This window comes from Dasypus novemcinctus, chromosome 21, assembly GCF_030445035.2.
Source record: "Dasypus novemcinctus isolate mDasNov1 chromosome 21, mDasNov1.1.hap2, whole genome shotgun sequence".
NCBI lineage: Eukaryota > Metazoa > Chordata > Mammalia > Cingulata > Dasypodidae > Dasypus > Dasypus novemcinctus.
The window spans coordinates 32,915,770-32,931,299 of NC_080693.1; the positions used below are offsets into that span (position 1 = coordinate 32,915,770).

The 15,530-nt window shown below is 41.2% G+C and overlaps 1 protein-coding gene across 1 annotated transcript in view; it reads right to left on the reverse strand.

Moving 5' to 3' along the window:
* Positions 1 to 1,932: 1,932 nt before the first annotated feature.
* GLOD4 (glyoxalase domain containing 4) overlaps positions 1,933 to 15,530 on the reverse strand; it is a 32,518-nt gene continuing 18,920 nt past the window's right edge. The window contains exons 5-9 of the mRNA XM_058283789.2: positions 11,694 to 11,830; positions 10,807 to 10,893; positions 10,420 to 10,533; positions 10,249 to 10,335; positions 1,933 to 2,088 (exon numbers count right to left, since the gene is read on the reverse strand). Of these exons, the coding sequence (XP_058139772.2) occupies positions 2,023 to 2,088; positions 10,249 to 10,335; positions 10,420 to 10,533; positions 10,807 to 10,893; positions 11,694 to 11,830 (491 nt within the window). The 3' untranslated portion in view covers positions 1,933 to 2,022. The remainder of the gene's footprint in view (positions 2,089 to 10,248; positions 10,336 to 10,419; positions 10,534 to 10,806; positions 10,894 to 11,693; positions 11,831 to 15,530) is intronic.

Sequence of the window (15,530 nt, forward strand, 5' to 3'; positions counted from 1 at the left end):
ATTGTTTCCCTAAGAGAATTTATATTTAAGTTCAATGAGAAGTATGTGGAAATGGGCAAGGATTCTTTTCTCTCAGTGAAGATAAGTTCACCCTTATAAGGTGAGCTGCAATTCACCCAGAAGTTTCCATACCGCCACCTGCCAGCAAGGGAGAACAGCTGAGGCTATGATTTACAAGTAATTTTATATACCTTATTCTGGAATTAGTATCTTCTGGGTTAATCCCTTTCCAATCTCCTCAATTTCTTCCCTAAAATTTGAACCTGGTCACCACTTTAAATAATGAGTCTTACAGAATAATGTAACAGCTTGATTTCAGAAGCATAAATTTTTAAAAAAATTATGGATATATCCAATATTATTATTTCCAATGATTAAAATCTACTTGTTCTATAGAATAAAATAAAGAGGGTGGCAGACTTGGCCCAGTGGTTAGGGCATCCATCTACCACATGGGTGGTCCGCGGTTCAAATCCAGGGCCTCCTTGACCCGTGTGGAGCTGGCCCATGCGCGGTGCTGATGCGCGCAAGGAGTGCCGTGCCATGCAGGGGTGTCCCCATGTAGGGGAGCGCCATGCGCAAGGAGTGCGCCCCGTAAGGAGAGCTGCCCAGAGCAAAAGAAAGTGCAGCCTGCCTAAGAATGGCGCCGCCCACACGGAGAAATGACACAAGATAACGCAGCAAAAAGAAACACAGAATCCCATGCCGCTGACAACAATAGAAGTGCACAAAGAAGACGCAGCAAATAGACACACAGAACAGACAACTGGGGTGGTGGGGAAGGGGAGAGAAATAAAAAATAAATAAATCTTAAAAAAAAAAAAGAAGAAGAAAATAAAGAAGTACCAAAAAAAATTTTTAAATACTTTTCAGGCTAATGACATCATCTGATATATTTTTAAGGAATCTAACATGATGTTCTCTTCTTGAGACAATTAAAAGAGAAAATTACATAAACTAGCACAGAGTCCAGCACAAAGCAATACTTGACTGCATTAGATCCTTTTCATCTGTTTTCTCTGGCTACTCAAAATTTTTAAAAAAAGGAAAATGGGGGTGTCAAATAGCCTAATCTAGGGAAGCAGATTTGGCCCAACGGTTAGGGCATCCGCCTACCACATGGGAGGGCCAAGGTTCAAACCCAGGGCCTCCTGACCTGTGTGATGAGCTGGCCCATGCGCAGTGCTGATGCGTGCAAGGAGTGCTGTGCCACGCAGGGGTGTCCCTCACATAGGGGAGCCCCATCGGAGGGCACCCTGTAAGGAGAGCCACCCAGCGTGAAAAAAACACAGCCCTACCCAGGAGTGGCGCCGCATACACAGAGAGCTGACACAGCAAGATGATGCAACGAAACGAGACACAGATTCCAGGTGCTGCTGACACAAGCAGACACAGAAGAACACACAGCAAATGGACACAGAGAGCAGAGCAGACAACGGGGGGGTGGGGGTAATAAATAAAAAATAAAACTTAAAAAAAAAGTTCCAAATCTTTTGGTCCAAGAAACATAGTTTCCTTTAAAATTTTTAAAAAGTCAAGATCTGCCAAAATAAGATATTAGAATGGCATATTTTTTTATGATCCTTCATCAGGTGCCAGGAGTATTATTGTTACAAGCAAATGTTTTAGCTTTATTTGAACAGTTACTCTTTCATAAATTCTACATTATTCATAGCTTATCAAAATTCTATCCCCAACCAAGGGAAACTGTCCCAATATAGCTGTCCCACCTCTGGAAAATAATGTTACTGATCTAATACAGTTGTACTCAGAATGTGTCATTCCAGTGGTAGTGCAGATTATAGCAGGAGTTCTCCTCTACTTGGACTTCTATTAATAATAGGATTTCATAGCTAAAATATAGCAGAGCTTTCAAAGATTGAAATACATAGATTTTCACCCTCAAGCCTCCAAGTCATAACAGTAAACAACCAAGTTGTAAGTATTTATTATGAATGGATACATCAGGCTCACAGATGGTGGACAGGAATCACAAATGCTTGTTCCAAATGATATCTTCTGTTAACCTGAAGCCTTTGGTTTCTTTTGTTTAGCAAACCACTCATCACTTTTATCTGCTGCCATTGCCTAAAAAACAGAATTGGAATAAACATGATTTCTAAGTCTATGAAACAAGACAGCCCACTTTATACCTGATTGCATTGTCTACAATCAAGAAATATATTAAAAGTGTTCATCTAGTGTAAGGAATTGTGTCCAATTTGACAGGAGATGCTGGTGAACATTGGACAACAGCTGGTGGATCCTCACTGCAGAGTAAAGGGCAAAACCTGCAGCAAGGAAGTGAGGCAGACTGACTGAGCATGCCAGGCAATGGGATTTTCCCCCCTCCCCCTCCCACTGCCCTGCTGTTTTTGCTGTCTGTGTCCATTCCCTGTGTGATCTTCTGTGTCTATTTCTCTTTTTGTCTTCTCTTCTCGTGTTTTTTCTCCTCTAGGATTTACTGGCATTCGATCCTGGGGACCTCTGATGTGGAAAGAGGTTCCCTGTCACTTGCACCACCTCAGTGCCTGGTTTCTGTTGCACTTCACCTTGACTGTCCCCTTTGACTCCCTTTTGTTGCATCATCATGATTGCTGCGTGACTCACTTGCGCAGGTACTGGCTTGTCATGTAGGCACACCTATTTTTTTTTTTTTACCAGAAAGCCCCAGGGATTGAACCCGGGTCTTCCCATATGGTAGGCAGAAGCCCAATCACTTGAGCCACATCTTTACTGAGCCACATCCACTTCCCCAATGGGATTTTTGACAGAACAGAAAGTGCTGCCTCTCTTCATATCTGGATAGGCTCTCAAGAGTCTTTAGTACTTGTAATGAGGCCAAATAGGAAAAGCTATTTGATGTTTTAGCAATTGAGCCTGGAACTGTTGGTAAGCTTTGGTTAGTTTTAGACTTCTTAGTTAAATAAAAAGGAAGTCTTCATAATATATTTATTTATTTTTTTTTTTTTAATTTATTTTTATTTATTTAATTCCCCTCCCCTCCCCCGGTTGTCTGTTTTCTGTGTCTTTTTGCTGCGTCTTGTTTCTTTGTCCGCTTCTGTTGTCGTCAGCGGCACGGGAAGTGTGGGCGGCGCTGTTCCTGGGCAGGCTGCTCCCTCCTTCGCGCTGGGCGGCTCCCCCCATGGGTGCACTCCTTGCGCGTGGGGCTCCCCCACGCGGGGGGACACCCCCGTGCGGCACGGCACTCCTTGCGCGCATCAGCACTGCGCATGGGCCAGCTCCACACCGGTCAAGGAGGCCCGGGGCTTGAACCGCGGACCTCCCATGTGGTAGACCGACGCCCTAACCACTGGGCCAAAGTCGGTTTCCCTCATAATATATTTATATTCCCACAGGAGTTTTTATCTATTATCCCATAAGGTTGAGTCAATGGAAAGGGGTTTGCAAAGGAGATAAAGGCTCAGAACTGTAGTTTCTTAAAAGTTACTATTAAATACAACCAAGCATGATGCTAAATATGTTTGATTTCCATTTACTCTACTCAGTCATTCAATCAAAAGCAAGTACTTGAAATTAAAAAATGACAAAGTTTCTACTATAAGCAAGATACTGTACTGGGTACAGGTGGCAGCAAAGATATAGCCTGAGGAACTGAGAGCTGTACAGACAGCTACAGACAGAGACATGGAAACAAATATTTGCATGTGTGTGTATATCTTTAAGCACCTGCTCTAACAACCGTGAACAAAGTGATAACAGACCACAAGGAAAATAGCAACTAACTGGGTTAGAGAAATAGTGAAAGAACACTCATCTTCCTCAGCAAGAAGTCAAGAGATGAGGCTTGCAACTAAAAATCAGGAAATAAATGTATATTTAAAAACAGTACCAGAAGAAACAGCTCAAAGTGGTTACCTCTGGGCAGTGGGACTCAGAGATAGGATTTTTATTTCATTTGTGTAAAATCTCAGTACTAGATTTTGATGAAAATAAAAAATATTTAAAAAGCAGAGATATGCTGAAAACACACCCAAAGATATAGATGTTTTTGTCTTTTAGGAGCCATAAAAATGGGGGGAAAGAGCAACTAAGACTGGTTTAAAGAATCCAAGAAACCACCTGAGTCTTGAAGGATGAATTGAGGAAGAGGGGAGGAAGGAAAAAACCTTTGGGGAGAGGCAAGAAGAAACATTTTGGTTAATATAAATAGTTCACTGGGATTGCAATGAAGGGTGGGTTAGGGAAGAGAGGCGGCACAGGAATTTGGAGTAAGGTACATGCTCTGTGTCAAATCAGAGAGTCTGGGATATGTCTTGGAGGCAGTGGAGAGCTAGCCAAAGATTAAAGTTTTAAAAACTACTGTATTTATGCTTTGGAAAGCTAATGCTGGCAGTGGACAATGGGGATGGACTCAAAGGTAGCAGAAGGCTTTTGCAGTAACAGGTGATAAGAGCTGTTACTAAAGGAAAGCAGAGAGACAAAAGAGCGAGCAGAAGTAGAACTCACAGCTCTTGGTGACAACAATTAATAGAATTTAGGGATAAGGAAAAACAGTATTCAAAAATGGCTCTGGGAAGTAGATTTGGCTCAACTAATAGAGTGTCCGCCTACCATATGGGAGGTCCAGGATTCAAACCCAGGGCCTCCTGGCCTGTGTGGTGAGCTGGCCCGTGCACAGTGCTGATGCGCACAAGGAGTGCCGGGCCACACAGGGGTGTCTCCCGCATAGGGGAGCCCCACGCACAAGGAGTGCACCCCGTAAGGAGAGCCGCCCCACGGGAAAAAAAAAAAGCGCAGCCTGCCCACCCTCAGGGACCATCTCCCGCCTCCCCTCCATGGCGGCTGCGATCGGGTATACATGGCCCATGGGACCTTTGTCTGAAATCCTAGAAACCAGAAGCACTGAAAAGCTTATTCCTGTACAGATCCATCACAGAGTACTGTTCACATTTTCTACCCTGGGACTCCCTTAGACAATTGGTGGTAAATTAATTTTTCATTACATTTTCAGTTTAAGATTTTTGACCAGCAGTCTGTTACCTGTATATTTATAAACAATATCATGTCTCTGTGAAAGTGTATTACCAAATAAAATGGGGGAAAAAACACCTTTTCTAGCTAGGAAAAAAAAAAAGGCTCTGCTATAGATAATAGTCAATAGTAATAATTTAATATTCTCTATTAATTGTAACAAAGGTATCATACCAATGCTAAGTGTCAATAATAAGGAGGTATAAGGGGTATGGGGTTTTTCTTTTGGGATCAATGAAAATGTTCTAAAATTGATTATGGTGAGGAAAGCACAATGCTCTGATTATACCAAGACCTAGAATGTATACTTTGAATGGACTGTATGGTGTGTGAATAAAGCAGCTTTTTAAAAAGAATAAAAATGTCTCTGTCTATAAATCTAAAACTACTCCTAAAATAAAAAGTTTACTGAAAAGAAGAAGGAAAAACCAGCTCTGAGGATACTAGGAGTACTGTGCTGCTCAAGGGAGGAAGCAGGGTATAGAGGAGGAAAAAGTGGTAGTAAAGCCTGGAAGACCTCAGCTCAAGCCCTTGTCTTGCCTCTTACTGAAGGTATGAACTGAGTAAGTGACCATCTTTTTGAGCCTCAGTTTCCTCATACGCAAAGGGGGATGAAAGCAATTTTGCAAATTGAGTTAGGATTAGAGAATGTATATAAAGCATTTACAAACCTGTCAATGTAAAAGAAGCCTAATAAAGAGTACCTTTATTTTTATGTTATTTAAAGAGGTATGTTTTTGAGGTAAGATTAGGTTATCAACATACTGAGTTTGAAATGTCTAGAGTTTACCAAGGTAGGGAAACGGACTTGGCCCAGTGGTTAGGGCGTCCGTCTACCACATGGGAGGTCTGCGGTTCAAACCCCGGGCCTCCTTGACCCGTGTGGAGCTGGTCCATGCGCAGTGCTGATGCACGCAAGGAGTGCCGTGCCACACAGGGGTGTCCCCCGGGTAGGGGAGCCCCACGCGCAAGGAGTGCGCCCCGTAAGGAGAGCTGCCCAGCGTGAAAGAAAGTGCAGCCTGCCCAGGAATGGTGCCGCCCACACTTCCCGTGCCGCTGGCGACAACAGAAGCGGACAAAGAAAACAAGACGCAGCAAATAGACTCAGAGAACAGACAACCAGGGGAGCGGGATTAAATAAATAAATAAATCTTAAAAAAAAAAAAATAGAGTTTACCAAGGTAAAGAGGTTCCTTTGGCACAACAGTGGTCCAGACACAAAAAGCACTGAGCATAGTGAAAGTAGGGACAATCAAGGAGAATAAAATATTTGGATATACTCATAGTGGCAACAATTAAAAACCACAGCAGAGGGGGTACTGGGTTCCTGGCCAGTGGTGCTCTGTCGTGGTCCCTAGGGGAGCAGCGACAGTCTCCCAGGTGCAGCGGCCAGGACCGGGGGGGAAGTGGGGGTTCAACAGTGAGCCCCTGACGCTAATGACTATGCTTGTGAGCTGATGGGCCTGAAATAAGAACAAGGCCTAGAGCAGCATTGTGCCTGGGAATTTCCTCCTGTCAGCCTTCATGTTACTCAAATGTGGCCAGTCTCGAAGCCAAACTCGGCATGTAAATGCAATGCCTTCCCCCCAGCGTGGGACATGACACCCGGGATGAGCCTCCCTGGCACCGAGGGACCACTATCAACTACCAACTGATGATGCAACTGGAAAATGACCTTATACGGAAGGTTCAATGCGGATCAGCAGAATATCCCTGTCTACATAAAATAACATGACTTTAAAATGCTGTTTGACCTAATGTAAGGGGGAAATGGAAAGGAGAAATGAGTTTATATGGCTACGAGTTTCTAAAAAAGAGTCTGGAGGCTGGCAGAAGGTTTGCCCTTGTGCACAACTGAGCGGGGTCTGAGAGACAGATAGAGCAGATACAACCCCCAGGTATTGGTTCCTTTGAGGGCTAAAGAGACCCGTGGGAGTTATGGTCATGGCCGATGGGGTTAACTACCAGGTCAGATGGCCCCTCTTTGGAAATGGTGTTTATGTGTGATGAATCTGGACTCAGATGGGATCTCTCTTCATGGAACTTTCATGCTAATGTGCTGGAGGTGCAGTTGGTGTTGGGGTTTGGGATATATTTGGGGGATTTGAATCTCTGGACTGACAGTGTGATGGCCAGGTCCTGAGCCTCAGCAGACTCCAGCACCTACAGTCTGATTCATTGGACTCACCACACTCAGCTAAGATGGAGTTGAAGAGGGACAACCACCACACCATGGAGCCTAGAGTGATTACAACTGAAAGTGGGAGGATTGCATCCAGCATCCATGTGGAATCTGAGCCTCCTCTTGACATAGAGGTACAATGGACACAACCAATCCAGTGTCCACACAGAAAAGGTGGCATTGGATTGGGAAAAGTGGACATGGTGGCTGATGGGTATGGGGAAAGGCGGGAGGAGATGAGAAGTGGAGGCGTCTTTGGGACATGGAGCTGCCCTGGATGGTGCTTCAGGGGCAGTCACCGGACAGTGTAAATCCTCACAGGGCCCACTGGATGGAATGGGGGAGAGTATGGGCCATGATGTGGACCATTGACCATGAGGTGCAGAGGTGCCCAGGGATGTGCTTACTAAGTGCAATGGATGTGTCATGATGATGGGAATGAGTGTTGCTGGGGGGGGGGAGAGGTGGGGGGGGGGTGGGGTTGAATGGGACCTCATATATTTTTTTTAATGTAATATTATTACAAAGTCAATAAAAAAATTTAAAAAAAAGGAGAATAAAATAATGTAAGATAGAGTGAAAATATATTCATGTTGAGAGAGCAGTGATGAGAATGGCTAAAACATAAAATAGACTAGAGGTGTGTCTTCCGACTTGTTTCTCATGTAAACACAATGAATCACACAAATTACTCTGTATAACTATAGACCAATTAAGCTAAAACTAATTTTAAAAGTTCTTGGGGCATATCAACTGCATAAAACTTTTTTTAGACCATCAGGGAAGTTTTAAAAAGGACTGGATTTTAGGTAACATTAAGGATTTATTGTTCATTTTTAAAATGTGATAATATGATATATAAGAAAATGTCTTAATTTTTACTATTCTTAAATTACCTTAAAATGTTCACTGAAGTATTTAAGGCACACTGTTGAGATTTGCTCCAGAATTCTCCAGGAAAAAAAAAGTGAAGAGGGAATGATGAAAAATTATGGTACTGAGCTGATGGGTGACAGTGCATGGAGAGTTGTTATATTCTCTTCTTTTGTACATATTTTAAATTTTAAATCATGAAATGTTAAAAAATAGAAACTAATATGGAAAAAAATTGGCAAAAGAGTTGAACATACAATTCACAAAAGAAGATAAGCAAATGGCCAATAAGCAAATAAAAAGGTATTCAATACCATTAGTCATCAGGGAAACGCAAATTAAAACTACCATGAAAAACCATTTAACATTCACAAGAATAGCTTAAAAAACACCAAATGTTGGTGAGGATGGAAAGCAACTGGAACTTTCATACTTTACACGTCTGATAGAAGAGCAAAGTGATTCAATCACTTTGAACAATCGTTGAGTAACTGTGGGAGTTACTTATAAATCAGATCTACCCTGTGACCCAGCACTTCCACCTCCAAAAGGAAAACATATGTCCACAAGAGGATTTATAAACGGATGCCTATATCTCTAAACCTTACTTAGAGAAAAACTGGAAAACCCATCAAAAGAATGAATAAACAAAATGTTCTATTTGTAAAACTGAATGCCACCCAGCAATAGTATGATTCTACTTATATGAAGTCCAGGAACAGATAACACCAATATACGGTGAGAGAAATCAGAACAGTGGTTGCCTCTGGGATGTAGGTTTAGAAACTAATTGGAAATGGGCATGACAGAACTTTCTGCAAAGATAAAAATGTTCTGTATTTGGTTTTGAGTAGCGGTTATATTGAATGTATACAACAGTCACAACCCATCAAATTGAACACTACATTTCTGCACGTTTAATTCTATGTAAATTCTACCTTAATAACGCACAATACTTGTGCTCAGGGTGGGGTTAGAAGCTAGAAATTGGCAAGTCAGAGAATGGATGATGGGTGAAGTTCAGAGCAGAGGTAACCAGACTTGGAGGTGACCTAAGCAAGAGAGCCACTGTGGGTATGACAAGCATTCTGAGATCAGACAGAGAGAGAAGTGTCTGGGAAGAACCCTAAGGAGAAGCTGCCCGAGAGGTATGACAATGGCAGGAGAGCACTTAAAGGAGGAGGAAGTTGGTCAATGGTATGAAAGATAAGGAAAGAAAGAGTTCAGCAAATTTGGCAACTAAGAAGTTACCTGAGATTCTATTTTCTTTCACGGTAAAATGTATAAAAGCTATATTTTCTATACATTCCCTGCTTTAGTTAACATTAACTGAGCATCTGCTTTTTTGTCAACTCTTTGTCAAGCTCTATAAATGTTAATCTCATTTAAACCACACAATGACTCTAGGAGGTGGATACCCAACTCAGATTTTTAGATGAGGAAACTGAGGGATCACACAGATATTAGGTGACAGAACTGGGGTAGATTGGTGGAGTCATTCTTTAATAATTCAACAATGGCTATTATCATGCCAGGTGTGTGCCAGAAGCTAGGGATACAACAAGAAACAATTGCTATGAATGCTGCTGAAAGATCAAGTGTGATGAGAAAAGCAGTTGCTGGACTTGGTGAGATGGAGGCCAATGGTGACTTCAGTGAGAACCTTTTCACTGAGTGCTAGAAGCCAGTACAGGATAAGTTCCTCTATAAAGAAGGAGAAACAGTGTGTAGAAAGATTTGTGTTGTTTTGTTTTTGAGAACTCTAGCTATAAAAGTGAATGGAGAAGGGATGTGAGGTCAATAAAAGATTTTTAAAAGATGGGAGAATTTGGAACTTGTTTGTATGCTGATGAGGGTAATTCAGAAAGGAAGAGACTGATGCTGTCAAGTGAAGAAGACATGAGCAAGAGCTAAGGAAGTGAGAGGGGGTGGCAGCTAGGCATTTCTATTCACTGAGGAGAATAATGATGTAAGGACACTGGTTCCCAAGGTGGCCTGATGCAGTGGGAAGGCATAAATGCTAAGCTCAAATAAGATGTCACCTAAGAGGCAATGAGGACATAGGTCCCTGGCTCAAAGGTCACCCCAGCAGGAAAAAGGATATGGTTTGACAGTAAGAATGCTTTGGCCCTTCCCCATATATGCTTACTGCCATCTCCTTGAGGTAACAGCGATATAAGTTTAGAAAGAAGACTCACGTCATCCAACAATTTGGTTCCCTCTGGATCCATCTTAGAAAGTTCTCGAAATGCTTCATCCCCCACAAAGCAAATTTCATGTCCATCCTATACCAAAAAAATATAAATTTGGAGAAAAAGACACCTCAAAAGAAACCCGTTACAGCCTTATCGTTCCAGTGTAATACTTACAGGGTCGGCCAGAATGATCACTTGTACTGTGGCTTTGCCTGGGGTGTCCAGACTCACAAGTGGAGTCAGAATCCTCTGGTTTTCCCTTTTCATCAAGTCTTCTATGTCTGGCAACTTGAGGAAAACAAGAAGGCCAAGTGAGCTAGGGGTCACATGCTACTCTCATGGCATGGTCCTCATCAGCTCTGAAGGAGTATCAGATCAGTCAGAAAGAACTAAGGCACCACTTGTTTGATTTTATTATCTCAGTCACTCTCGGGACAACTGTTGAACTTGATACCAAAGCCACAATCAGAATGAATCTGAAGTGGTAAGGGCCAAGGGTCTCAGCCGAGTTGAAATAGTTATGCACAGAGTTTAAACAAAAGATCTGGTGCCAAACATTACCTGTTTTTGGGGGCAAGAAAAGGCAATTCTTCCAAAAGCTGTTGCATGATCAATTGCACTTTTGATGGCCTGTAACTCCAGCTTACACTGAAAAGAAATAAGAAAGTGAGCCTGTTTGTTAATTTATTTTTTGGAACAGGTTATACACAAATGTTCTAAAAAATGCAAATGGAACTACAGGAATAAAGTAAAAACTAAGTCTCCCTCCTACTCTGCCCTCAGAGAAAACCAGTTAGCAGTTTCTTGTGCATCCACATGTATTCCATGCATATACCTTTCTTTTTCTCAAATACAAATGGTAGCATGATTTACATATTATTCTACCCCTTGTTTTTCCACTTAATGTTACCATGTTGGTACATAAAGATTTGCCTCATTCTTTTTGACAACTGCATAATGATTCATGTCATGGATGAACCCTAAATTATTTAACTTTTCTTCTAATCCATAGAACATTTAGGTTCTTTCTAAAATTTGCTATTACAAACAATGCTGCAGCTGATAACTGTACACATTGCTCCGTGCCCACGAATGAGTACACATTTCTAGGAGCAGGTTTGCTGGATCAAAGTATAAGGCCCAAATTATGCTCAAAGACTAGGTTACTAAAAAAAAAAAGATGCCAGTACATCATCATTACAGCATTAAATTTTGTCTATATTTCTTCTGACTCAGCAATTCCACTTATGAAAGGTTCTATACACCCAAACATAAACAACAGTAATATCATCTAGTGGTGAGGTTATCAGTAATTTTTGTTTTCTTCATTGGGTTTATCTGTATAAATATTGAATCACTGTGAAGAAACTGTGGGAACAACCTTCACATTAACCTCATTTATAAGCCAAGCTCAAAGTCACATGTTAGATCTCTCTGTGACTGCTCACCTGGTTGTCAGCATAGCCCAGCAAAGCCCTTTGTTTTTCTTCATCTTTTTCATAAACTGTCATTCCCAGTAGATTAGACCAGTAGTTCAAGGAGTTCTGAAGATCAGACACAGCTAGAGTTACTTTTAATACAGGGTCTGCAGGGTAATAAAATAGAAGGAATACACAAGACAGTTCAATGGAATAGAAAAGAAAGACCAAAACAGGCTCAAGTATATATCTACAAAATTATTTCATAATAAAGAATTAAGAAATAAGGAAATCAGTAGGAAAAGGCACAATTTTCAATACACAGCACTAAGATAACTGGCTTATCATTTGGTGGGATAAAAGTTACATCTTTCACCTAAATAGCAAAACACATTCCTGATGGTTTAAAGGATTAAGTTTAAAGAATGAAATCATGAAAATACAACAGGTGACTATATCATTTTGGAATGGAGGAAGATTTTTTTTTAAACCTGACATCAAAGGTACAAAAAACCATGAAGAAAAAAAATTTGCAAAGATAATTCACACAAAATGGAAAACTCCATGGCATTGATGACAACAAAGTATAATAAAACTTAAAGGGCAAACAACAAGGAAAGTATTTTTGCAACATATGTGACAAAAAAGTGACTGTCCTTAATACATAAACCATCTTAAAGATTAATAGGAAACTATCAAAATAGGCAAAAGGCAAAAAGTGGTAATCCACAAAAGAAGATATTGGAATAGTTAATGAACTTATGAAAAAATATTCAACCTCACAAATGATCAAAGAAATTAGAATTCAAACAAGTATTTTATCTAACTGGCAAATAATTTTTAAAAGAAACACAGTGTTAATATTGCTGGGGGAAAAATCACTATCATATAACTCTGGTAGAGTATAAATTGGTACTTTTCTGGACAAAAATTTGACAAAATGTATAAAAAGCCTTAAAAATGTATATCGCTTTTGAAAGAGCAATTCTACTTCCAGCAATTAAAGAAATAACTCTGGATGCGTGAAGGGCTCTCAACACACATTCATCAGTTTTGCTTATAACAATGAAACACTAGGAACAACATGCCAACAATAGGGTTGTTTATATTTCCTAAATTAGAATCCCTACAATGAGAATATGAATATATATACATTTACTTACATATTTATTTCTTTTGATAAAAGATTGTAAAGATATATTTTAAAATGTTAAGTATGATTATCTCTAGATACAAAGGTGTTGTTTTATTTTTCCTTTTTTTTTGCATATGTTTGTCTAAGAAGAAATACTATTTTGTAAAAAGAATAAGTCATTGAAAATATATAACAAAAAAAGACAAACAAAAAAAATTTAACATTTTCAGAAGTTCTATATTATAAAATGACTTTTTTTTTTAAAGATTTTTAAAAGATTTCTCTTCCCTTCCCACACCCCCCCAGTTGTCTGCTCTCTGTGTCCATTTGCTGTGTGTTCTTCTGTGACCACTTCTATCCTTTTCAGTGGCACTGGGACTATGTATTTCTTTTTGTTGCATCATCTTGTTGTGTCAGCTGTGTGTGTGTGGCGCCATTCCTGGGCAGGCTGCACTTTCTTTTGTGCTGGGCAGCTCTCCTTACAGGGCGCATTCCTTGCACATGGGGCTCCCCTACACAGGGGACACCCGTGTGGCATGGCACTCCTTGTGCGCATCAGCACTGTGCATGGGCCAGCATCGCATGGGTCAAGGAGGGCCTGGGTTTGAACCGCGGACCTCCCATGTGGTAGGCGGACGCCCTATCCATTGGGCCAAGTCCGTTTCCCTAAAATGACTTTCTAAAGACCTGTTTCAAGTCTACATCTGATTATAGGATAAACTGGATACTTTGGTTTTTTAAATGTCCTTTTCACTGTCTTAGTTCTAATTGCTGGAATAGCAGTTCCACGACTGAGGTGATTCTCAGACTCAATTTTAGTTTTCCCCATTCAGTTCAAAACCAGCAAAATCCTGGTTGATTCAGACCCTGAAGGATGTATGAGGAGAAATGGTAACAAGTGGTTAAAACTATACAGGAGGAAGCAGATGTAGCTCAAGAGGCTGGGCACATGCTTCCCATATTCAAGGTCCTGAGTTCAATCCCAGGCCCTAGTACCTCAGAGAAAAAAAAAGTACAGTAGAGAGTGATTCAAAGAAAGGATAGATGCCAGATAGACTAAGAGGTATGACTTTGCTATCAATTAGAAATTACTGCCCCATAAGGTATTTAAATTCCAAAGGGGGAAGCGGACTTGGCCCAGTGGCTAGGGCGTCCGTCTACCACATGGGAGGTCCGAGGGTCAAACCCCGGGCCTCCTTGACCCGTGTGGAGCTGGCCCATGCGCAGTGCTGATGCACGCAAGGAGTGCCCTGCCACGCAGGGGTGTCCCCCGCGTAGGGGAGCCCCAAGCGCAAGGAGTGCGCACCATAAGGAGAGCTGCCCAGCATGAAAGAAAGTGCAGCCTGCCCAGGAATGGTGCTACACACACGGAGAGCTGACACAACAAGATGACGCAACAAAAAGAAATACAGATTCCCGATGCCGCTGATAAGAATAGAAGCAGTCACAGAAGAACAACACAGCGAATGGACACAGAGAGCAGACAACCAGGGAGGAGGGGAAGGAGAGAGAAATAAAAAATAAATCTTAAAAAAAATAAATAAAATAAATAAATTCCAAAGGACAAAAACATCTTAGCATTATGGGGCTCTCGATTATTTTACGTATTGAAATAGCAGTAAAACTGAAAAAAAAAAAAAGAATTCAGTGGAGTTAGTTGCAGGATTTAAGTTTTAAAGTTAATATATAAAGCAACAATCACCTATCAACAAAAATAACCATAACAATCCCTTAGATAGCTAGTAAATATAAGTACTAACTATAGTCTCTCAATAAGGTCCACACAGCCAGTCTAAACTAACCTCTCCTTCTGGAATGGGTTGCTCTTTCTCTGCTGAGCACCAGATGAACACCATGTAGCACTGAATCCTATCATCAGACTCAGCTAAAGGGCCATCTGGAACCGGGGGCAGCCCGGCAGAGGAAAGAGAAGCTATGTCTCCCATCTCAGGCCCACTCAGGGGCACAGCTTCACTGAATGAAATGGCAGCATAACTGCCCTTGCTGTCCTCTAGGATCTGTTTAATGTCTTGGCTAGCAGGTAGCAGAATTAGCAGGAGTTAAATGGGTGGTATATGAGAAGGCCTCTGCAGTAAATAAGACATGAAGTGCAAAGTTTCTTCCTGCCACTTGTGGTGGGCAGTGTGGTCACTTCCTCACTTCCTTTTCATCCCTTTCTCACTGGGTGAAGGGGCACTGTAGTTTGGGAAACTGACCTTGGCTCCAGTAGTATGACTGACTGGTCTAGGGATAATCCTATTCCTCTGCCAGTTCAGCAGCAGACATGTGAATCATATCTGACCAAGAAATCTGATGGAAGATTCTAGAAATTTACGCTCTGCTTTTCAAAAGAGAGCAACAGGAAGTCAGTCTCCCCATCTTACCAGATGTGAAGATGGGAGTATGCAGGCCCAATTGCTACTGGCAGCCATCCTACAACCTACAACTAGCTCTAGGGTAAATGAACCCTGTGGACAATAGAATGTAGAGAGAAAATTTGGGTTTTCTGCCAATGGTAAGCTGCTAAATCAACTAATCCTGAAACCTTCCCTACCTAAAGAATTCCTGCTCTGTGAGCTAAGAAGTTTTCTTAGATTTAAGCTAATTTGAGTTGGGTTTTGTTATTTGCAGCTGAAAGTATCCTAAATAGACACTTAGCAGAAGAGAATTAGTCTCCTATAGTTATATACCAAAGCTCTAATATAAGAATATCATTTCTCAAAGAACAGATA